Genomic DNA, 23001 nt, shown 5'->3' with positions numbered 1-23001 from the left:
GTCCTACAATTCAAAGGACATAGAATAGATTACAGATTGCATAAATGCTGCTAAAACCATCACAGTTTGGTTTGTTTTCAGACGCCTGAATCTTTCAGTAAAGACTAGGGTTAGTAAAGGGTAGCAAATAGGGATAAGCCGAGCCGGCTTTTTCATTACCAATACTTGGGCTTTGGGTGTCTGTTGATACAAAGTACCAAACTGAAACTAGTGTTTAATAAGCTGGATTCCTCACTGTGTGGAAGTGACTGGCATCATTCTCTTATGTGTAAGGCAACATCAGACTTGTCTTAAACATTACTTTTACAAACTTTCTATTTTTTCAAAGTTACTTGGAATTGCAATTGAAGTATAAACTTTTTATATATAATTGTTCTTAATACTAAATTAAACGTCATCACAAAAAACTTTTTTAAATGCAGCAACACATCAGTCAACACTTAAACACAAATTCAAATTTATTCCAGTATGTTATATATTAATTACATAAATGTGTAAATGAATATATCTGATGTAAGTGTGAGATCGGTGCATCACTAGTAGTTGAGAATCATGTCTAATGTTGAATTATTTGTAATTCAGGTTTATAATGCTGACTCAAATTTTGGTTCCCATCTCCACTAACAATCCAAGAACAAGACAGTTTTGGAGAAATACGGATGAGCTACCAGCGCTTGCTCAGGGACCATAGTCTACCCAAAGGTCTGACTACATTCTGAATCTCCAGCTACTGCCAGACTAACCTGGGCTTGAGGAAGTGAATAAGTAAAGCTCTCTTCCTCATTAATATCTTAACATTGAGGTTATCTCAAGCAGGCCAGAAAACCTCAAAGAGTAGTGGAAAAAACAGTAAAAAACAATACAAAACCTCGATACATGGGGCAGCTCCCAGGTGCGAGAGTATAAAGTTGTGTAAATGTGAAGCAATGTGCTGGGGAAAAAGAGCAAACACGATGAGCAAACTTCCCATGGGAAATGGGAAGGAAAGAGCTTCCAGCACCTGCTTAGTGACATCAGATCTGTCAAAACGAACAAGTAACTAGTGTTGAGTTGGAAGGGAAAGGCACCGGGTTTCTGTTAGCAGTGGATAGAAATGTTCAAAAATGGACAGATTTGGGAAATGCTCTTTAAATGACAGGGTTGGCCTGATTCATTACTATCTGTAGACTAGATTTAATCTAATTTTCTGACCGCTTCCTCTTCCCATTTGTCATCCTTTGCCAGTTCTGTGTGTACTATTTATATAAAAAAAAAAAAAGAAAAAAAAAAAAAAAGGCCTAATAATAAATGACATGTGAAAAGAAACACCGTTCATTTTTCAACCTGGACGCCCAGCCTGAGGTGATGCGAGCGGCTGAGCTTAAAGCCGTCTGAAGCAGCAGGAGGAAGATGTGGGGTACATCCTCCGCCCCCGTGTGGCCGGGTTAGCTCAGTCTGTAGAGCAGGCGCACATATATGGAGGTTTACTCCTTGACGCAGCTCTCCCCTGTCATGTCTTCATCTATCCTATGGAAAAAATAATCGTAATAAATAAATCCTCTTCCCTGCTGGCGTCTAAGTGCAAGGCCCCACCCACTCTGGGTTTCCTTATATGTAGTCTCGCTTTGCCTGACGCCTGACTCTTGTCTGACTACTCCACACATCATTCTAGGATGGGAGAAAAACATGCTCTGATTTATTGGCATTTTGTTAAACCAATCGCAATGGTCATGGGGGCCACTAAGCACCGGGCAGAGCCACAGTGTCATCGTCACGTTGCGTCTCAACGTCTTGAGAGATTAAGCGTTTGAGTCGAAGCTGAGACGGCTATGTGCTGCATTTTAATTGAGACTTTTAATGTCAGTGATTAATTATATCATTCTTTGTTATTAGCTGTTGGGTAATGAGCACAAGCTATTGCCATCTGTCAGACAGTGGATACGAGTTATTTTCAGTTATCTCAGTAATCTTTTAAATAGGAGAAGATGGCCTTTGCTGAATGGTTCAAAGTATTTTTAGGATGGGAGTCCAACCGACAACTTACCAATCAGAAACCCACTTGGAACTTAAAAAAATTCCTTTATCCAAATGAAGGCTTACTCCATAATATAGTAATATATAAATAATATATTAGTATTTGAATTCCATGAAAAATTGTGTCATTGTCACTTCAAAAGTTACTCTATCCACAAACTGTTCAGCAAGTTAATCTGATATTCAATAAGTAAAACCAATACATTTTAGATTCCGTTTTAAGTTTCACTTGGTAATAAACTTTTGTCTTTCTTTTCCCAGCGTTTAATCCAGTACCTGGCCTCCAGAAACACTCTGTTTAACCTGCACAACTTCCTGGATAAGGGAGCTCTGCAAGGTAAAGCACACAAACACTCATTCTTTCAAAAGAAAAGTGAAAAAAACTCGCAGCTTTTTGGTTTCATTTTGTCTAAATTACATATACACTGCATATACGTGTGTGTGTGTGTGTGTGTGTGTGTGTGTGTGTATATATATAGACACACGCACACTTATACAGTATATTGTGTATATAGACAACAAATGGACCATTTATAGGACAAATGACAGAAATCTTTTGTAGTTCTCTCACATAGCTCACTTTCCTTCTTTTCGTCTCTCTCGTCTCCTTTTCTCTCAGGTTACGACATGTCAACCTTCATCCGGCGATACAGCCGTTACCTTAACGAGAAGGCCATGTCCTACAGACTGGTGGCTGTGGATTTCACCAAGATGAAGAGGGGGTAGGGAAGGAGGACACACACACACACGGACACACGGACACACACACACACACACACACACACACACACACACACTATGGCAACCCCATACATCATTTCAAGCTAATAATGTCACACACCAAAGACGGTGTTTAGCTTTTGGCACTATAGTGAGAGAACTACAAAAGATTTGTTTGTTTTGTGCAAAATATATTATGTCTGTATACAGTATCTGTTACAGTACATTATTATCTTAACCGGCTGTAAAATGCCAATTACAAATGTCTTAATTAAAAGACTCAAGATAGCAATGTATCTGTCCTGTACTACTTGAATGTGTCACTCTTTGCGTGACTTTCTTGTATTTTAAATTTACTTTTATAATAGCATATTGTTTATACAGAAGGTACCATGCCCCTCATTTTGGGCAAAAATGGGGGGAAATTAACAGTTAAAGTAGTACTTTGGTGGCAGAAAAGGACTCACCTCACATCAGGGGACCCTGCTCTGTTGCCATTGGTTAATTGAACTGGGGTCCTCAGGCGTGAGCTCCGCTGTTGGACACTTCCCAAAGCAGGGGAAAACGGCTAGCCTGGTTGTCGTCACCATTAGGTCACTGATCCAGACCAAGAAATAATCAAGCCCGTAACCCCCTGTAAAACCACAACAGAAATCTGTTTTTGCACTACTAAACAAACAAAAGAACTTGAAAGGTGCTAGTAGGGGGATTATGTTACATTTGGTCAGAGCCAGGCTAGCTCTATGTGTCTTTATATCTAACACTTGTTACAATATTCTGCAATATATTGCAATTTATAACCTTTTTTCCAACTTCAACTTTTTCCCAATTTCAAATGATGTCACCAAAAGGAAACTTTGTTAACATCTGTTTTATCTAAAAATATACATTTCTCTATTTGTTAATGTCACTTCAATTGTATTGCTGCAAAATGGGATTGTCAAGCACACAAACTGACCAACACACATATAATATTAAATCAATACTTGCCACAAAAAATATCGTAATACTATGCTGTATATCACATTACTGAGAAGAGTTTTGTATGGGAAACATCGGTTTCCTTTCTTCCAATAATTATTTTTTGGCCTCATTTTTTATGTTCTACTTAATTTGCATCAACATTTGCATTAGAATTTCTCTGAACAAGGTGCCTGCTGAAATTGTGTGTTTTTGTGTCCTGCTTTGTCAGGATTGACGGTGTGATGCGTACCATGACCACAGAGAAGCTGATCAAGACGCTGCCCATCATTCAGAACCAGCTGGATGCTCTGCTAGATTTCCAGGTAGAGTGAGTGAGTGAGTGTACGCATAGAGAAAAGAAGCGTGGGTATCTGCAGAAATTGGAAATTAGTCTGTCTGTGTGTCTGCACGTAAGGTCTTTTTCCCACCTAAACTGAATTGAAAGTTTCCCTGCGAAGATTGGTCTGCATCATACAAAGAGAGAGAGGTGGTTGTATTTGGGGAAAAAAAGATGTCTGAGAGTGATGCTTTTATTCTGGAAAGCCTTGAAAAGATGTGTCAGAGATGTCTTCTCTCTCTATCTCTCTCACGCTCTCTCTCTCTCTCTCTCTCTCTCTCTCTCTCTCTACCTCTACCTCGGGTTTCTCCAGGCCAACCCTAATGAGCTGACCAACGGAGTGATCAACTCTGCCTTCATGCTGCTCTTCAAAGACTCCATAAGGCTGTTTGCTGCTTACAATGAAGGGGTCATCAACCTATTGGGTAACATACACACACACACACATACACATACACATACACACACACACACACACACACACAATCATGTATGGCAGATATGGAAATACAACCCCAACACACTTGAACACACAAACACATATGTGCAGACAGTTGGGTTGCCATGGCAGCACAGAAGTTTTTGACAAGCTGTCCTGTTGCTGGCATGTGCTTCCGTTTGTCTACAATTAATCATGCACTAATTTTCCTGACTCCTTTCTATCCTTCTTCCTTCCCTTCAACACTTCCTTACTTTCATTTTCCTTTTAAAAAAAAAAAATCTGTATTTCTCTTTTCTCTTATATCCTCCCCTTCTGTCTCCATAGAGAAATACTTTGACATGAAGAAGAACCAGTGCAAAGATGCTCTGGACATCTACAAGAAATTTCTCTACAGGATGACGAAGCTGTCGGAGTTCCTCAAAGTGGCCGAGGTATATTCATACACTCACACACAAAAGAGCATGCACACACAGGCATATGGTTTGGCATAAGGGTTGTTTTGTTTGTCTGTTTTTACCCCCCGGAGGAGCAACTCCTGTTGAAATTGCTATTGTACCGTTTTCCTCTGAATTTCTTGTCAGTTTCTGGTACTGACCACATCCCCTAAACACATATTTTAACACACATGAACACAAACGTTCTTAAACGCAACTTTGTGTATACTTGGTGTATTTTCTACAAGACCCCACACTGCTATAACTTTTGCTCACATAGCTACTGTACCGTGTGCAGACAAGAGTACCTGACTAACCCTCACTGCCCCACATTTCCTGTGCAGACACTTATATACTTATATACATATATATACATACATATATATATGTATGTATATATATATATATATATATATATATATATATATGTATGTCCAAAATAACCCTAAGATGGAGGATGTAGTTAGGCCCTCCGTTAGCTCTCTCTCCCTCTGCTCGCCATACTCCTCCATCTAATCCTTTCTTCTCCCTCTCTCGTCCCCTCTCCTCCTGACAAAGACAGATACTCATGCGGTTCTCCTTCGCCCAGTGCCCACAGATCATCCCTCTTTCTTTCCTCCCTCCCTCTCAGGCCCTCTTTCTTCCCACCCTCCCTTCTTGTTTCAGCAGGCTTGAAACGGGGAGAATCAGCCAGTGTCCCATACATTGTCGGATCACATTCTCTGCATTGATGTACATACAAATAAATAGTCCACACAAAGTCCCTTTTGACTGCATAAGCTCCCAGGAAAATGAAGTGTGGGTTCTTGTACAGACACACTTTAAAACCATAGTGCTTAATTAAAAAACATACTTTTAGTAAATACACTTATGAGTTACTGTTTTTATGCTACATGTCTCAAACGGGGGGGGGAGCATGTGTTGTTTGCACACTCACTGTGATGGGACAAATAAAGGATATATTATGTCCATGAACTGACAGCTTTCTCAGATTATTCTCAACAGTGCACAAAATCAGGCTGCCGCACATGGCCTTTACCACCCACTGTTCTGCCCACAATAAACCGGCTAGCACAATGCAGAACTTCCACAGACTGCTACTACTAAAAGTTACATCTTTACTCTTCACCACCAACCTTGAAAAGATTATTTACAAATTCATTGCCAGTAGAGCTGCACAATATGAGGAAAAACAATATATTGTACAGCCCTATTGCCAGGCTTCAATGATCAAAAATAGTCATTTTGTCATAATTTAGCATAACAAACACTTGTTATGCTACACCAAAACAGGTGTAGCATAACATTTCATTTTTCCAAGGTACAAAATCAAAATAGATCATGGCACCTAGATATGAACATGTGAAAGAAATTATCAAAATGTACCAACAAAAATAGCTGTAGATTGGCAATTCACATAATATGAAAATCAAGCATTCAATATGAGGAGAAAGGCCAGTGTGACAGCGAGCCAGCATTGACAACACCAGCACCTTGAAACTGAAGCAGCTAAATGGAATCAGCCATGATTGATTTTAGGATTATTGACATCTGTGCATCCCCAATATGATGTTTCAAATGTCTTCCAGGATTTCTAAAAATGTTATTCTGTGTCAACATTAGCCAGTTAGGCCTTTACGTCAACTATCATTCATTTAATCATTGAAATCAGAAACTTTGACCTGGACTCATGTGGGCTGTCCCTTTTTTAAATAAATGAAATTATGTTTAGTTTGCCTATTTTGGGATCTCATCTATGACAACTTAAAGGAAATTTGAAACGCCACACAACAAAGCCCAAAAGCTAAAGCTAGATGACAAGAATGGCATATTTTGAAGAAGAGGGAATTCAGTTTTATCAACCATTATTGCATCTTTCTGTTGATTAAAATCAACAATTTAAAGGAGTGTATAAAAACCAAAAGTCATGTTTTTTTTAATTCCAGGACTTAATGTTCTTTGTGTGTCCTGAAAAGTCACACAAATGTTCCCTGTCTGAGTTGTTTTGGAGACGATTTTGCCGTGGCTGTCCCTTTTTATAAATGTGTTCAATGTTGTCACTTCATTAATCATCGGTCGCCATGCCCGCTCTCCCTCATTGGTCAGACATATTTATCACTGTCCAGTCATCATCGTTGCTCACTGTGAGGACTGGTTGGGTCATCAGCCAATCTATATGTCAAAAACTTTTCCTTGTTTATTTCTGTTGTCGTTTATGTTGACACTGCCGCTGCATGAAGTAATAATTCCCCTGTTGTTTTTTTTCTTTTCCTCATTTTATTTTAATTGTTTTCTTTACAAATGGACCCTGCTCTTCTCTTTAATTTTCCTTCTCCATTTTATCCCACCTACCTTTCTCCCTTTTTATTTTGTTGATTTGTTTGTTTTTGACGACAGCAAGTTGGAATAGATCAGGGTGACATCCCAGATCTCTCACAGGTCAGTGTACATCTCACCTTCCACTTCCTCTTCTCTCTTTTTCTGATTCTCACTCCTTTTCCTGCTTTACTACCTTCTCTGCTTTCCTTCGACACTTGTTGTGTGGTTTCATTGCTCCCTCTGTACTCTCACCTGATTTCACCCCGCACATATACCTGTGTTCTCCTTCTTACCACTTGTTCACTCATTCTCTCTACTTCACCCTCCACCCAATCATTTTTATTTTAAAACCGCAATCTCGTCTAACCTGATCTTAGTCTAGGCAACTCCCCTCTGGCTTGATTGATTTCCTGCTTTCTCTTTCACTTCTAAATGTGCAGTATAGATCCAACAACAGGCCGAGGTGTGTTGGCCTGCTTAAACATTGCGCCAGCAGCAGGCCTCCTGCAGGTTGTGTCACGTGGGTTTGAAACCCTGAGCAACTGCAAACTACGAGCTGTGACCTTGAATCTATACAAATAATGATAATTCGAACAACAAAGGGTTTGAAAAACAAGACTGCACCGCTTTGGGGGAATAGACCACATGGTTTCTGCTTTTAATCGTCAAGGATTGCCTTTTCATCTTAAAGCATTGGGAATTTAGAGGAATCACTTTAAGATTTTTTTTTGGGGTTATTGAAGGACCTCAGAGGGACTATAAATATCCCTGGTTTAGCAGTCACACACATCAGGCTGAACAGAGATTTTCTACTTGAATCAGCCAGTTACAATTCAGCTTACTACTATGGACTGTCATTTTGGGATCTATCAGGTTTATTGTTGAAATGATTGTGGATTATTCGAGAATGTCAAGGCTGCAACAAACGATTGTTTTAATTCTCAGTAAATCTGATGAGTATTGTATCTTCTACTGTTCTTAACGTCTTTAAATGTTGGGTTCAACCAACAGTCCAAAACTCAGAGATATTCCCTTTACAATAATAAAAAAATGTGAGGTTTGCTGATCATTGTAAATTGAAAATGTGTTACTTTTTGACAATTGAACACAGTTTTTTGACCGGATTCTGACCTTAATAAACTGGAATTATGCCTATCTGAAGATGCACGTTAACGTCTCTGTGAACCTTGGCAGAACAGGGTGTCATGGGTAACCGTTGCTTGCATAGGAGCGTCAAGCTAATTGATTGGTTGAATCAACTCGAGGCAGGTTCAAAATCACGATTGAATAAAGTAAAGCATTGTACAAGCTGTACATGCCATTTAAAAAAAAAAAAAAAACGCTATGCCAACACATTAAAGTAAAATACAAAAACCCAGAGATCCACATTTAATACACAGCCATTGTCTCTGCTGTGCTTCAGTCACAGTGCGCCGGCGTCTTCATTTTGAATGACAAAAAGAGAGCAGTTCAGTTCTGAATATCAACAGAGACCCTACGTTTAGGTATCAGAATCCGATATCTCTACAAACAACTGACCTATTTATTGATAATGAAAATAATCCTCACTTGCAGCCCTGGTTAGTATTTTAAGGTTTTGGATACTTTGGCCCATACTCCAACTGTAACTTTTTACAGCCTCAATGAATTGTGACCGTGGTCTTGCGTTACTGAAAATCATTGCAATGTGCAAAGTTGTAAATTAACTGTGTGGGTGTTTTACTCATAGTAAAACTGCAAAGTTCACTATGGTCGATAAATACACGTTTTTCTTCTCCCACGTCTGTCGCAGAAAACAAAAGGATCTTACATTGTAGGTGGTGGGTTGCATACTCTACTGCTTGCCCCCCCCAACCTGCTTAACCCCCCTGCATGAACACCTGATCTGCTTGTGTGTGTGTGTGTGCAACAGGCACACTTACACCTCATACACTGGCAGGCATGCTCTTGTTTTTTCTTTCCTGTGTTGAGTACAATGTGTGTGTGTGTGTGTGTGTGTTGGCTTCAGGTGGCTTGCTTGTAGCTCTCAACACACACACACACACACAAACACACCAAAGTGCACACACAGAGCTTTAGCACTGCTAGCAAAAGGCCATGAAACCTCATGAATAGAAAATGAGGTTTCACCTTTCCACCCCTCCTACAACATCTGCATGAAAATATCCCTGCACCGGGTTTTGACTCGCTCACTTAAATTCCACCCTCCTCCTTAGATGTAATTTATTTATTTCATATTTGTCATGCACAACATCATTGGCTCAACATGCATGGCGGAGGTGCTTTAACAGTGAATGACCTGAGCATTAAGCGTGTAATTATTATTCAAAAAAAAAAAAAGGAAACCAAGATAAAAGGTTGAATTGTCTTTTCTAATTTTATTGCGGACACTACGTTTTTCCACTGCTCCCTGCTCCCCAAAGTTAGCGCTTTCTGTCTGTGTGTGGGTGGGTGTGGGGGTGCGTGCGGGGGTGGGTGCGTGCGTGCGTGCGTGCGTGCGTGCGTGCATGCGTAGTATTGACTATGCATACACAAGGTCCTCTCTTCACCTATTCAAACCTACTGACAGTTAAAGAAGGTCTCTTTCTCTCCTGCGAGTCACTGTTTCTTTAACAACCAGGCAACAGTTTGGCGAGAACTTGCCATGTAGCCAGCCGCAAAGGACTCAGAAGTCAAACACTACCAAATGTGTGTGTGTGTGTGTGTGTGTGTGTGTGTTTCCGTGCATGTGTGTAGCCATACTGACAGCACAATTTGCATTCTTGTGACGTTGTCATATTTTATCAGTGGAAGAATTTCCTCTCCCCTCCACACAGTGAACCGGGAACCAAAGTATTTCTTTCCCTACGTGTTGTAGATTCACCCAAGTACCGCTTATTGTAAAGTTAATAATGCAGCTGCCTCGTTCACTTTTGCCTTCTTGTTTCCCTTGGTTTTTGAGCGCTAACGAGGCACCAAACAAGCTCCAAACACGTGTTGTGAAACGTGAACAAGTGGAACTGAACTTGAATTTGCAGCCAAATTGTACTGTAGTAGCGTAGCAACAATCTCTAAGTAACCTGATCCCTAAGTTGTACACCACAATGGTTGAGCTTAAATTTATTGCAGCTGCCTTATGCCACATTACAACAAAGAGCTTTTAAGTGACTCTTAAGTCATTAAGAAAAGGTAAAAAAAAGACAAAAGATTAGATATTAATAATCCGTTAGCGTGTGGAATAAATGTGCAGAGATTTGGTTAAACTAGAGCAGAGACATACTGGCACTCCTTGTGCAAGTATGATAGGTCATCACGGAGATAAGCCAGGCAAAGAGGCAAGACACAGCAAAGGGAAGTTGAATGGGAAAGGGGAAAGAAACAGCACAGAAACCATTGCTCTCTGCTCGTATGAAGAAGTGGCACGACCTCTCCTCTGCTCTCTACCTTTTCCCTTGCTCTGTGTTTTTCAACCTCCTCCTTTGTTCTCTCTCTCCTTTGAGTCTCCTGTTAACAGTGTGAGTGTTTGCTGCATGTTGCCATGGCTATTCTTGGAGCCTGATGCACTCTGTTACCTTCCTGTGAGACCAACTAACTGTGTGTGTGTGTTTGCATATAAGAGAGAAAGAAAGTGTGAAAGCATTCTCAAAGAGTTGAGTTGATTACTGAATGTCTTTCTCCTTTCCTATGCTCATATTTATCTCTCTCTCTCAGGCTCCCAGCAGCCTCCTGGAGGCTTTGGAGCAGCACCTGGCCTCTCTGGAGGGCAAGAAAACCAAGGAATTAAATGCAGACACCAGGTAGAAATATGAATTGCCTGCCAAACGTATCACCCCCGAACCCTTTAAAGACACGTAAACAGACAAGTAGATTCAAATAGCTGTCTAAATCTCTTTCAAAATCAGTTCAAAAGTATTTAATTTTGTCTTGTGTCTTGCAGAGCGTCCACTCTGTCCAGCGCCGTCTCTTCTCTCTCCAGCACTGGCATGTCGTTCAGCCGCATGGACGAGAAGGAGAAGCAGCAGGCCTTGGAGGAGGAACAGGCCAGACTGCAGGCTCTCAAGGTAACAGATTTTATAATTTAATAACAAATCACCTCTGAATCAGGGGTCCGGCTCGGCGGTGCTGCAGTAGCTTAAAGTCCAATAGTTACTGCTGTCAAAATGTCCTCCCCTCTTACTCTGATTCAAGCAGCTCCCAGAATTTATGAAGAATGCATTTTAGATTTAGGCCTCATTTACACATACGATCAATGAAGAGGATATGGAGGCCTAAGAAGACCCTTTTTTTAAAGTTGTATGTTTTTTCCATTTCTATTCGAATGGTTTACAATTGTGTAATTATGATATTGTAAAGATTTGTTTCTATCTTCATATGATATGGTAAATATAAAGCCTGAGCAAATAACTCCTATCCAAATAACCCTTTCCAATGGAAACTTTCCACCTTGAATATTCCCAGAATTCTGCAACCCCCATTGGGAACCTAGGGCACAAAAGGTTTGAAAGTTGGTCATACAAAACTAGACATGGTAGCTATCAAACACCTTATAAAGTTGTTATGTAATTAAACCTTGTTAGAGGAAAGGTGTAAAAACAAGTCAAGCATGAAAAGATTTGATAAGATACTGAAACATTTAGGTTAAGTTTGTGCATACAGGGATTTGATCTTCAATATCTATCTAAATAATCTTCATCTAATCATCTAAAAACACTCCCATCACAAAAAACACAACAAAATGAGTGTAACTGCAGTCATTGCTTCAGATTGAAGATCATGCTGTGACTGAACAAGCAGAGTCACAATATATTTCAAATCTGCAGCGGCACTACATGACACTTGAGACATGAAAAATGGCAAAAATTGTTGCTACAAAAACTAAAACTATATATATAGTGCTGCAATTTTCTGTGCTGTAGACCTCAGACTGTGCTGGTGCTGATAGAATTCCCAGCCACTTTGCTGTTTGGTGAGTTCTGAACTCCAGATGAGGATAAAGGCCAATAGTCTCAGTGGCGAGCCGAGCAATAGAAAAGTCAAGTGTAAAATGTGTTGACATTTCTTGCTCCAGCCTTGGGAGTCCTACCTTACAGCAAACTGTAATTGAGGAAGAGCAGCGAAGCTACAAAACAGACACACAGCGGCTCGGTGTAAGAGTGTGTGTGCATGTTAAGCATGCTTCCATCCTGGCAGAGAAGATACAGTATGTGTCTACTAGTGTTGCCAATATCTCTGTGTGCTTTGGTGATCTCTCTCTCTCTCTCTCTCTGTGTGTGTGTGTGTGTGTGTGTGTGTGTGTGTGTGTGTGTGTGTGTGTGTGTGTGTGTGTGTGTGTGTGTGTGTGTGTGTGTGTGTGTGTGTGTGTGTGTGTGTGTGCCTGTGCGCGTGTGTGCCTGTGCGCGTGTGTGCCTGTGCGCGTGTGTGCCTGTGCGCATGTGTGTGTGAGAAACAAAACATGCGTATACGCTGGCAGATTAGGGCGCATTGTGTGTTGCCAATGTGTCTTGGTGTGTTAGTTTGTGTGTGCAGTTGATTGGATTTTAGCACGCTGTTTTCTCTGTGCCCTTGGTTGCCCTGTTTCTGCCAAGGTCTACTGATTACCTTTGGGTTTAGTTTAAAAGGATAGGGAAGACAAAGTGAGTGAGAACATAACGGAGTAAGAAACGGAGTGAGAGAGAAAGCCGGGGTGAGCAGGGGTCGTCCAAATACTCTAGTCCAGCTGTCTGCACGCTCTGGTGTCCATATGGACTCAACACATACACACTTAGCTACTGTCCAGCTGGGGCCTTAACCCAAACAATAACATCAGTTCCCATTTGTTCCTCGATACACTGTCAGAATATAAATGAAGAGAACTCGGCCTGGCCAAGGCTGGTACAGCAGGACATCATGTTTATTAATCTGCTCAAAGTCCAAATTCTTTTAAAAGTGGAAGAGGTTGTAAAGTCAATTGGCTCATTTCCATACTTTTTTTAGTTTTTTTTTTTAGTTGTTTTAAACTGAATTAAAACAACTGGGTGCCTATGTACAAATGAAATGAAGAAAGGCAGTGTGAGATGCAGCGTGTCCGTTCCCTCTGTGGCATCCATACTGAGAATCCACGCCTTTGTTGCACTGTAAATTGCTTTCCTTACCTACCAAACGGTACATGTTCTGATTTCTTTCTTTTCTGTAACTGTTATTTTGCAGTACATGTTCCCACATTATAAGACACAAATGAACCAATCCTTGTAGAGAAATGATTTCATTGCAGCAGCAAAAGTCACAAAATCCAGTGGTGAATAGGCAGATGGCACAAGAAATAAGCCATAAAACAGCAAGGGTGATTAAGTCAATCAATAAAGCAATGTAGAAGGTATGGGAAAATACAAAAACAGTGCAGGCATGTTTGAACATGTTATATAAACTGCATGGAGAAACGGTATGGATTACTTATAATAGATGAAATGTATTTTATTTGTATTTACAATCACTGTCATTATACAAAATATCCTACCTGTGCTATTTATCAATCCAGATTGTTTTGGTGTGAGTCACCCAGTGTTGGAGACAGGGACATGCACAGACAATTGGTGGGGCCATTGCTCTAATATGGAAAAAAGGCAGCCCCCACCCCCCGTTCAGCCTTCAAAGATGGAGAGGTCTCCAAAGAAAACATAATTCTGAATAACTTCTACAGTATAATGTACTTTTAAGTTAAGAATATTGGCCGTAGCATTAATCTATCTATTGCACTTTTACTGACATGGCCCTTTTCATAGGAACACTCACCACATTCATTATGTAGCTGTCTGATTTATTGAGTGATGCTCCGCATGCTCTCCCTCCCTCTCTAGTCTGGAGCCATGGGAAAGGCCTCATCTTGAACATAATTATTAGAATCTGAATAAAGTAATTTATACAGTATACAGTACTTCTGCTAAAAACTCAACACTCAACACTAGTGTTGCTACTAGTGTTGTACCTTTAGACTGTGGCTGCACTCAAAGATGCTGGTTGAGATAACTTATGTTATGATTTGGCACCATAGATAATATTTATGTGTGCATATTCTGTATATTAAAAAGAACAATTACAACATGACTACAGCTAGCAAAAGTATTTTACTTAACTGGAACTTATATATATATATATATATATATATATATACATAAAATTGCTATAACTATTTCACAATACTAAAGACACAGATTACTGTTACATTTGTTTAATGAGTTGTTTGCCTACTCCAACTTAAAGAAAATGCTTCTGATAAAATAGGCCAACATTAAATAAATAATGTAGAATGGTTGCTTGAATTTATCAAATGCTTCTCTCACAGTTGGCCCATCCGGTAGTTTTAATCCAGCTCTGCAAAGTTGCAGATCTTTTTAGATGCTTCTTTGAGCACTCTCTTTTTTCCAGACGTCTTTGTTGTGAAGCGCAGACAACTAACCTAAATACTGTTTTTAAATGCAATGTTTTTTACATTCACTAATTTGGCCAATAATGTATCTTCTACTTTTACTTTCTACTAACGTCACATCTGATTGTTGGTTGAAAAGTCATGTTACATATTGACTGTAAACAACGTTTAACCTAGCATGATTTAAGAGCCCAAACCACCACATCGCTGAGCCTCTTTCTTCTCTACAGAATGCACAATAATGTAAAAGACGTAAAGTAGTTAAAAAGTTAGCCTGCTGCTGCTACCTACATACCATTTTACGTTATAGTAGCTAAGGCAATGCTGCGTGATGCAAACGTTTCAAGCTGAAGCTGCAATATTATTCAAAGCTCAAGTGGATTTTTGGGGTTTCTGTTCACAGGTCATTTTTAATAATCTCCATAACTTTAAAAAGTTACAAGAAGGCAGGAGGGCTTTGCTTTCCCTCTTTCATTTGCGGTGCTTTGTGGGTGAGAATATAAACAAAATCACTTGATTGGGGCATTGCTGAGGGCAAGATGGGATGATATAGAGATTTAATTTGATTTAACTGTAGTAGTGATTGCCGTATTATTGTAATAATGCAGGCACCACAGTAGAAAGAAAGAAAAGTTTATTTAGGCTCTTTCACCAGAGGACAGTTGCCCGGGCAACAATAACCCGTACCTGGGCACGTCCTTGGGCACGTCCCTGGTGGGAGATATCAGTCGTAGAGATGTCTGCCTTCTCTCCAAACAATGGTACTAGATGCCACTTGGCTTGTGATGTTCAAGTGCCAATAGTTTTCTCTTTCCAGAATGCCCTGTTTGTGCTAATTCAAAGTAATTTGCCCGCACAGCCACATCAGAATGTGGATGTCTTGACCTAATCACCATGGGTCAACAAAAACAATAAGCTAATTTCCAAACCGATCACTGGATTGTTCTTGACGTTGTTTCAGTTTAGCTTTAGAGGAGGCTGGACTTTGCTGATGTCTGTAAATCTGTCAGTATTTCAGCTGCACCTGCAGGGGTCAGTTACAGTTTGAGAGGCTTTCAGCATCACGTCAAAACAGCGTGGGAGAGCTTTTTGTCAGTAAAAACCAATATAATTAAAGTACTTTAAACTAATCGTCTGTCATTATATAGATTGTGCATGCTGAAAACCACACCACCAGGCAACCATGGCAGAGAAAACGAAGCAAACAACTGCCTTTAGAAATTCAATTGGAAACAGGCCTAGCTTTTAGTCTTACATAAGCCAAGAACCATCTTAATATTACTAAAGGTTCCACATTTAAATGTCGTCCTTAATGCTTTTACTCATAATGACTCATTGGGCATGTTTGCATTGAGATGCTTAACAGGATCTCCAAACATCAAGAAGCTACAGGAGGACTGCTGGGGGTGTTTTGCTTCTGTGGGAGAATATTTGTATGCTTTTTATTATTTGTATAATGACAATTAGTTATTGTTTTACTGATCACATTCTGGTGTTTTTCTTTCTGTTGTGATCACATTGTGCTGTTTGTTGTGTGTGTGTGTGTGTGTTTGTGTGTGCGTGTGCGTGTGTTCTACAGGATCAGCGTCTAAAGGAGATGGGCATGCAGACTCCTCCCTCTGCCTCCCCCAGCAGCCAGTCGATGGGCAACAACAACCACATCACACAAAACCCAGAGTTGTTCACCTCCATGCTGTCTGCCAACAGGTACACACACACACACACACACACACACACACACACCTGTTTGACTCTATATCTAGTGATATGTTCACCAATTTTAAGTACCCTATAAATTGAATTATGAGCAAAGATAGATTGATTTACTTCCATTGAGTGTTTCACATTAAAAGCCATGGTGTTTCACCAGTTGAATGCTTTTAATGTGTACTAGCAGCAGTAGAAAAGCTCAGTTAGCATTAGGGTTGGGCAGTATATCAATATATTGATATGCTGATATGAGACTAGATATCGTCTTAGATTTTGGATATCGTTATATGAAAAGTGTTGTCTTTTTTTGGTTTTAAAGGCTGTATTCCAGTAAAGTGATGTCATTGTATGAACTTACCAGACTATTATAACTGTTCTATTATTTGCCTTTAACCACTTAGTCATTGTATCCACATTATTGATGAATATTTGTCTCAAATCTAATTGTGAAAATATTTTATTAAAGCACCACCTGTTAACCCAACAATATCGCCCAGCCCTAGATAGCATTAGGAGTAACTTATTAATACAGCTCTGGTGCTGTGTTAGGAGAGTTAATAGTAAAACAAACTAAAAATGAGATTACAAAATGTAGCACGGTGTTGCATACATGCTTCATTTCCTGTGAATTGCTGACCCCGCCCCTAACAATGAAAAGGACTATATAGAGAGGTATTTACAGAATGTTACAGAACCAATACCATTCATAAAAGATCTCAAACACGGGATTGTATATCATGAAATGAACAAAAAAAAGATTAGGACTTCAAAAATACTATGGTTATCTTAGAGGAAAGTTGAAATTGACAGCCAGAATGGTAAACCTGTATTTAAAAAGATCCTCGTATCACACCCTCCAACTATTAACAGTTACAGTAAAACTGTTTGATCTTGATATCAGAACAGAATTTATACTCAACGTTCGAACACTGTAACATGCTGGGAATTTACTATTCCTAACGGTTTTATTGCTCCGTGGAAGTTTTTACAGCCCTTCGGAGAGCGAGGATTGATCTTTATCTGTGACAAACGAACATTTTTAGTGGTGACTCTAGCTATTTGTGCATGATTGATTAAATATGAATGTTCTATCTCTGTCTGTCTTTCCATACCTCTCTATTCTGTCTCTCTTCATCTCTCGCTGATTTATTCACTTGATTTCTTTTCTTTCTTTCCGTCATTTTTCTCTCTGTTCTTTATTCTCCCCTCCCCATCATTATTCTCATCGTCCCTCTTATTCTTTTCCCCTCTTCCATTTTCTCTCACTTTTTATCGCTTCTTTCTCTGTCCTACCTTTTTCTATCTTTCTCTTTCTTATTCTCTCACTATCCCTCTTTCCTTCTCTCTCTTCTCTCTCTCTACTTTCGCTCCCCAGTGTGCCCAATCTGAACAGTGACCTGTTTGATCTTCAGCCGGCCTTCATCCCTGCTGTGCAGAGCACTCCTTCAATCTCCACCGCCAACAGTGCCTGGGGAGGTACGCTACCTACACACACACACACACACACACACACACACACACGACTGCTTGTGTAGAGAAACCTCTACACAGACACACATTTGCATTCATGAAGGCACAGGCAAAACTAAGACGGACACCTACCTACATGCATACACAATTCCAGTCTGAGCAGAAAGTCAGTATGTCGTTGTTCAAAGTGTATCATTCACATGTCTGCCCATCTGTCGAGCCATTCATTTGTCTTTTTATGTAAACCTTCCATCCATCCATCCACCCATTATCATTTCCTCCTCTACATCAGAGATTAATGTTGCATTACCCAGCCGGTGTCTTATTTAGAGACACAATTAAACAAGGATGGGGTGCAGGGGTTTACGTTGTAAATGCTCGCAGTACTTTTGGAATAATGAACCCTGTAACCAATGTGAGCAGCTCGGGGAAATGTCCGCTGAGTTTCAACCACCCCCTCTCCTCATTTTCTTGTTTGTCAGTGTGGAAAATGTGGCCGCGGCAGAAATGCTGAGCAACAGCATTGACTGTCACATATTAGCTTTGCTGTATAGTATATTTCCCCTTCTATTTCTGAAATTTCAGCTCAATATCAGCAAATCAAAAAGTATTAAAGAGATGCATATAGAAGCACTGTTAGTGCAGAGTATTACAGGCTTTATGACAAGAGGATTAAACTCAAGCCATTTCTAGAGAGTTTGGTCAGACTTCAGAGTCAAAGCCACGTCTTAGCTCAAGTATCAGCCCCTTACGCTATCAGTGGCTCTGACAAAAGAGCTGAGATAATGATCCTCTGTGCTTTTCTCAAAAACAACACAAAGGATACTTACGTCAGTAAACACCCAAGGCTATACACGTCAGGAACACTGAAGTGTTCAGTCTGAAAGGAGAAAGTATTTTAAGTTATTAAAATAGTTTGCCATTTTGGGAAAGGAATTTGCTTCCTGGCAGCGAGTTAGACGAGATGATTGATATGACTATCTTGTAGGGGCGGTTGTGGCTTAGTGGTAGAGCGGTCGCCTGTCAATTTGAAGGTCTGTGGTTTGAGCCCATGTCGGAGTGTCCTTGGGCTAGACCCGATGCTGTGCCTCAGCTACCGTGTGTAAATGGTGTATGGTTCCTGTACTATGTTATGTAAAAGGGCTTTGAGTAGTTGTTATGACCTGAAAAGCGCTATATAAAAACAGCCTGTTTACGTTACAGTCCATGTAGCTACATAGTTAGCCTAGCTTAGCTCAAAGACTGAAAATGGGGTGAAAACAGCTTGCCTGTCTCCACCCAAAAAACAAATCAATACTTTGCCTAGCATGTCTTTAACAGCTCACAAATGAACATGTTTTACCTGGGCTTGTTTAATTTGTAAAAAATGTTAAAGTGGAAAATGACATTTTGCAATTTTTTCTGAGATTCTACACCAGGCTATGTTCTGGTTGTAAGCAGTTGCCAGGTAACTTGCAGGGACTGGTCAAGAAATAGTTTTCATACAAATCAAACAAACAGTATGTTAATCAGTAAGCTATAGAGGTGCAGGTAGGGACCTCTAAAGCAAATCAACTGCTACCAATATGAAGTGGTATCAATCTTTTCATCTAACTCTCTGCTAAAAAGCCAGTCAAACATGGGGATGCCAGTTGGGTCACATAGGAAAGTGGTGATTCTTACACACAAACTACTATGTTATAAATTACTATGCCCTTTTCTATATGCCATGTTTAATCGCTATCAGTTCTAGATCATCTTTATGAATCACTGTTATGTTTCCTGAAAGCTCAGTTGTAACAATAGACATTTTGCTGGACTGCCTGTCTTTGAAAATGTTGTGGTGTACATTCTTGTTCCGTGGACTCCATGAAGACAACCGCTCTCTGAGGCTTCAAGCCCTAATCCCCAACGGGGATGTGGATGGAGACAAAAAAATACAAAAGGTGCATCAGTGGATTTTCTCATTCACAAGCTTAACTCTCCTCTGAAAGCCTGACATTCCCGACAGCCTACACAGAATCCAAAGTTACTAAGCAACAACAATGGCAGTGCGCTGGAGACTGTAATGTTCATGTTCCTAATCTAATGGGATTAGTTTAGCGGGAGGTGGAGGAATCCTTACTAGAGCAAAGCCATGATTTCCATTCAAGCCAAATCACAATTTGATGTATATATCTACATTTATTTTAAAGCAGATAGTCCAACAGTTTTCTGGTGCAGCATAAACACCCGAACAGGGTTTTAATCAGTCCCATTTAACTGCATCCCTCAGGAATGGTGAACCAGCCTCTGCAGCAGACCACCGCAGCCATGACTGTAGATTTCGATGCTGTGTTTGGGAATAATGCCACGCCCAGTAACAACGGCCCACAACCTGCAGCCGGTAAAGCCAGCTCTGTCTGACTGTCCAGACAAAGCCAGACTGACAACTAAAACTTTTTGACTTTGCTGGCCGCACAAGCGTAGCATTTAACTAACCCTCTGACTAGCTCCAGACTGTAGACTTGTGGTTGTTCCTGCTACTGGGAGGGTGTTTGTAGCTTTTATTTAGCTCTGTCACATAGCATGTTGTTTAAGCTGTTACAAGTAGTCTCTAATACCATAATGACAGTAACCCTCACTCCACAACACAAGTTCACTACCCAGAGATGAAGAATCCGTTAACAGTTGGATTTTCAAGAAACTTTCACTAAAATCTTGAGTATTTTGCTATAACAGGAGAAATTTGAAATAAATATTTAACATAGGAAGTAGTTTGTATTTTTTGTAGGTATTTATTAAATGTTTAACCCCTAAAAAAACTTAGCTAATTTGTTTCTTCGGGACTGTGTGAGTGTAATTTGATTCAAACATACGGTAGCAACCCCACAGGTATGATCAAGATTTTTACTGAAATATCTCTCATCCTGATAGGTGCACATACATTTTTGACATCACGGTTTTCCATCAGAGCCCTGCCCACTTTAATCTAGGAAGAAAAGCACAGACAAAATAATCTTCTGTGTAATAACCAACACTATTCTAAAACGATATCCATTACTAATAAGAAGATGTTTAAGAAATTCTGTTTTCAGGGCCTTACCGGATTATCAGATATCTTCTTCTTTTCTCTTTTATTAATTGAACCAAAATTTAACTGATCCCAGTTCTTATTTTCCTCAGTAACCGGTCTTTTCTTTCAGGGTTCCTAAACTGGTTTGGAAATTCTGCTTTTATGAGTTCTAAAACATATCTTTTCCTAGTTAAATACCATCATTAGGTATTTTTATGTTGCACATCCTGTCAGTATTATCAGTCATTAAATCATCCAGAAAATGGAAAGGCATAATTGACATTATTTCCTTTTGAAGTTTTGACATCCTTAATTTTATCGCCAACCTAAATTCCATTGGAAAAAGAATAACTTCTCGAAGTCTTGAATGGAATAGACAATGTGTAGGAACCCTTGCTCCAGCTACTTCAGCTTCTCTTGTTGTGGTTTCCCGCCTGTTATGGTAACAGCTTCAGACTGATGACTCTTAAGGGTTGCAGGTCTGGCACTTTGGCTCAAAGCCCTCTTATTGGCTTACTTTCTTTTAACCTCTCAGCAACAACTGACACAATCAATCTCTGTACTTCTCAACCCTTTCGGGTCCCAAGACTTTCCTGCAAAGCATATCATTTTAAGGCAGGGCAAGTTATTGACAACTCCAAAGAAGGCCAGCAGATAAAAGCAACTACCTGCAGAGGTCAAATAAAGACTGTTTTCATCATAAAGGGAGAAAGGAATTCAGAAAGAGTTGCATGTTTAAACTGCAAGATATAAAAGAAAGTAATACAAGTTTTATCCTAATTAATTTAAAGGATAAGTTGTGTTTTATTAAATAATTTTTTCTCATGGTTAACAAATTGTATGGATACACCAGAACCAAATGATGGCCAAAGCCTTATATAGCTAATTCCTCTGTGTCAGTTACACAAAACTATTAAAAGCCACACTGTTGCCCTGGGAGACGTGTTCCTTCACCCTGATGAGTATGGGCTCTGTAGTTTTTATTTTTAGATTTGATCCCACATGCACTCTGTGTGCTGCTGTAAATACTTCCTGGTACACTTAATGTGTATTAATCCGTGACGGAAAATAGTACCCAACTGATGCCCTGTTAGTCATGCTCGTGTTTGAGCCTTTATGTCTTCAGTATGAGTGCCACGTATGGGCTAGGCTTGTCAGAAAGTATTGAGAGATGTACCACTGGAGAGAATCGATACAGCATATTGTCACAATATTTTCAGTGGCATTAGTGTATTGATACATAGGCGCCAAGTATCGATCTTTTATTATTTATGTATTGGTCAGTTTGGTCTAAACTGAGGTCTTACTCCTCTCACCATTCTAGGGTCAAAACTTATTTCCTAACTTTATCTAGCAGAGTATGTTTCCACAGCGCCGCCACCCATCAATTAGCATTCCTGGAAATTTGCCAGGATCAATCAGCCAGCTGTTTCACTCCAGCAGTGGCTGCACATGCCGTTCAAATCTGTATGACTTAATCAAAACCGTGTCATCATTCAGCGCAAGATCGCTAATTATACATCTGGAAAATCTGGCAGAAAAAACAACTTTTTTGACATATTACTGTCATCATTATTAGGAGTATCAGTTGCATTTGTACAGCTGTAATATTGCGTCTTCAAACGTTTGCCTGGTAGAGCTGTTTTTGTTTTTTTTAAATGTTGAAAGAGTCCATAGTGCGGATTCTTTTTAGAAGCCGCAGGTTTTTCCTGGCCTGCTCTAATCGGTTTTAACCCCGTCAAACTCTTCTCTCTGCTCATGGAGGCTTGTGGCTCCAGTGTGCTGCCTGGTTCTCGTTTTGGACAGACTATCTTCCTTCTAATAATAGAGCCTGTGTTGAAGCTACAACTACCAATACACCGTCTGGGCAACTGGCAGCATCTCATAAAAAACCCTGTGTGTGCAGCCACTGTACTGCATGTCTGTTTTCTTTTGTGTGTGTGTGTGCCCATGCGGTGTATCTCTATATGTGTTCACATGTGTCTTTATATGTTAGTGTTTGTAACTGTGTGTCTGCGTCTGTTCGCATGTCATCTGTCATTTTGCTCCATCCCATCTGTCTGCTTCTGCTGGTCTGTTTTGTTTTATTTTGTTGTTGTTCACACCGTTCACACCCTCCTACCGCCCCTTCCTCCTCCTCTCTCCCTCCATCGCTCCCTCCCTCCATCCCTCCCTCCC

The 23001-nt window shown here is 40.0% G+C and overlaps 1 protein-coding gene across 12 annotated transcripts in view; it reads left to right on the top strand.

Moving 5' to 3' along the window:
- The window catches only part of si:ch211-200p22.4 (phosphatidylinositol-binding clathrin assembly protein), a 104410-nt gene that overhangs the window by 61992 nt on the left and 19417 nt on the right, over positions 1–23001 (top strand). For 5 of the 12 annotated variants that reach the window (XM_034857107.1, XM_034857115.1, XM_034857106.1 and 2 more), the window contains 12 exons: positions 2275–2350; positions 2633–2735; positions 3926–4019; positions 4347–4458; positions 4800–4906; positions 7307–7348; positions 9021–9041; positions 10919–11004; positions 11145–11268; positions 16189–16316; positions 17695–17795; positions 20044–20154. In XM_034857107.1, coding sequence (XP_034712998.1) covers positions 2275–2350; positions 2633–2735; positions 3926–4019; positions 4347–4458; positions 4800–4906; positions 7307–7348; positions 9021–9041; positions 10919–11004; positions 11145–11268; positions 16189–16316; positions 17695–17795; positions 20044–20154 — 1105 coding nt within the window. The remainder of the gene's footprint in view (positions 1–2274; positions 2351–2632; positions 2736–3925; positions 4020–4346; positions 4459–4799; positions 4907–7306; positions 7349–9020; positions 9042–10918; positions 11005–11144; positions 11269–16188; positions 16317–17694; positions 17796–20043; positions 20155–23001) is intronic. The other 7 variants (XM_034857109.1, XM_034857114.1, XM_034857108.1 and 4 more) reach the window with 6 other exon arrangements.

The sequence above is a fragment of the Etheostoma cragini genome, chromosome 19 (genome assembly GCF_013103735.1).
Source record: "Etheostoma cragini isolate CJK2018 chromosome 19, CSU_Ecrag_1.0, whole genome shotgun sequence".
NCBI classification, from domain to species: Eukaryota; Metazoa; Chordata; class Actinopteri; order Perciformes; family Percidae; genus Etheostoma; species Etheostoma cragini.
The sequence above is the reverse complement of the archived record's forward strand: the minus strand, read 5'-3'. Positions and strand labels throughout refer to the sequence as shown.